The sequence below is a fragment of the Macaca nemestrina genome, chromosome 17, assembly GCF_043159975.1.
Source record: "Macaca nemestrina isolate mMacNem1 chromosome 17, mMacNem.hap1, whole genome shotgun sequence".
Lineage (NCBI taxonomy): Eukaryota > Metazoa > Chordata > Mammalia > Primates > Cercopithecidae > Macaca > Macaca nemestrina.
Window position 1 is genome coordinate 64,702,816 of NC_092141.1, and position 1,482 is coordinate 64,704,297.

General features: G+C 48.7%; 1 protein-coding gene across 2 annotated transcripts; it reads right to left on the minus strand.

The window, feature by feature from the left end:
* Positions 1 to 698: 698 nt before the first annotated feature.
* Positions 699 to 1,169, minus strand: LOC105472177 (keratin-associated protein 4-6-like). 2 transcript variants are annotated; one of them, XM_071081999.1, is made up of 2 exons: positions 949 to 1,169; positions 699 to 888 (listed from the first exon to the last, which is right to left on the minus strand). In XM_071081999.1, exons 1-2 carry the CDS (start codon positions 1,167 to 1,169, stop codon positions 699 to 701), a joined length of 411 nt encoding a protein of 136 aa, XP_070938100.1. The 2 variants fall into 2 exon arrangements, with proteins under 2 accessions (XP_070938100.1, XP_070938099.1); XM_071081998.1 differs by having other exon boundaries at positions 699 to 1,169.
* Between the last annotated feature and the right edge of the window lie 313 nt (positions 1,170 to 1,482).

Consider the following 1,482-nt stretch of genomic DNA (forward strand, 5'->3'; position numbering starts at 1 on the left):
ACAGATGTGAGCCACCACACTCGGCCAGAAGCTGAATACATTAAGAGCCTATACTGCATTATGTACCAGGCCCTGTGGTGAGTATATTACATGGGTTATGTCTCTGAACATTTAAAGAACATAATGCATTATCTCTATTCTCAGAGAAAAAAACTGAGGCCTGAGGAGGTTAAACAACTTGCCCCATACCACACAACAAATACCTAGGGGAGTCGTGATTCCAATCAGTTAACATGAATCAAGAGCCCAGGCTCTTAAACATGCTCTCCTGCATTTGAAGAGAGATGGCCCTTGATGTGAAGTGACAGGTAAAGACACACACACACACACACACACACACACGCACACACACACAGAGGCACAATGAAATCACTAACAAATCAGGAGATTTCAATATTAGGGAAGTGGCTGTTTATTAATACGTGAAAACAATATTATATGAGATCATCATAGTTAGTGTCCCCTTCGAATGAAGACGCTGCTCATCTAAAAATAACTGCATTGGGGCCTGGCACAACATATTTTAATGAATGTGTGTATGTCTGTCATTTCCTAGAAGAGCTGAATGTCCACTCTGAATGCCACATGAGACAAATTGGCAGGGAAGCGTTCATTTTTTCCAGTGACTGGCTGGCTACAGTGCATTTTATGTGACTAATGAAGACATTCATAGTATGACAAATATCACAAGGAGAGATTTAGCAGCAAGAGGAGGCACAGCACAAGGGGCGGGGGCAGGTGGAGATGACACAGGTTGGGCGATAGCAAGTGGTGTGGCAGGAGACTCGGCCACAGACTGGACGCAGGCAGCAGCAGGGGCGGCAGCAGCTGGATTCACAGCAGGAGGGGCGGCAGCAGCTGGAGATGCAGCAGCTGGGGCGGCAGCAGCTGGAGATGCAGCAGCTGGGACGGCAGCAAGTGGGCTGGCAGCACACAGACTGGCAGCACTGGGGCCTGCAGCAGCTGGAGATGCAGCAGCTGGGGCGGCAGCAGGTGGGCTGGCAGCACACAGACTGGCAGCACTGGGGTCTGCAGCAGCTGGACACACAGCAGCTGGGGCGGCAGCAGGTGGTCCTGCAGCAGGTGGTCTGGCAGCAGGTGGGGCGGCAGCAGGTCTCCAGGCCACAGCTCTGCTCAGAGCAGACAGAGCCACAACAGGAGCTGACCATGGTGTCAGAGGGTAGAGGTTCTGGGTGGGTTTCTAGAAGAATGAGGTTCTCACGTTTGGAAGTATCCTCGGGCCACAGCCTCTTATATACTGCCCAGCTGTCCTGTTGTTACCACATTTTCCTTGTTTTTGTTTACTTAATAACTAATTGATTATCAGATTACACAATAATGTTTGCCCATTTAATGGTTTAAACTTGTTAAAAACAAAATTTTCTTGTCCTGATGTAATAAGATCTATCATGTCTGCCTTCTCTCATGATTCACACCTTGGTGGCATCTTCTAGACCACATTCTCTTCCTCTTCCTCTTCCT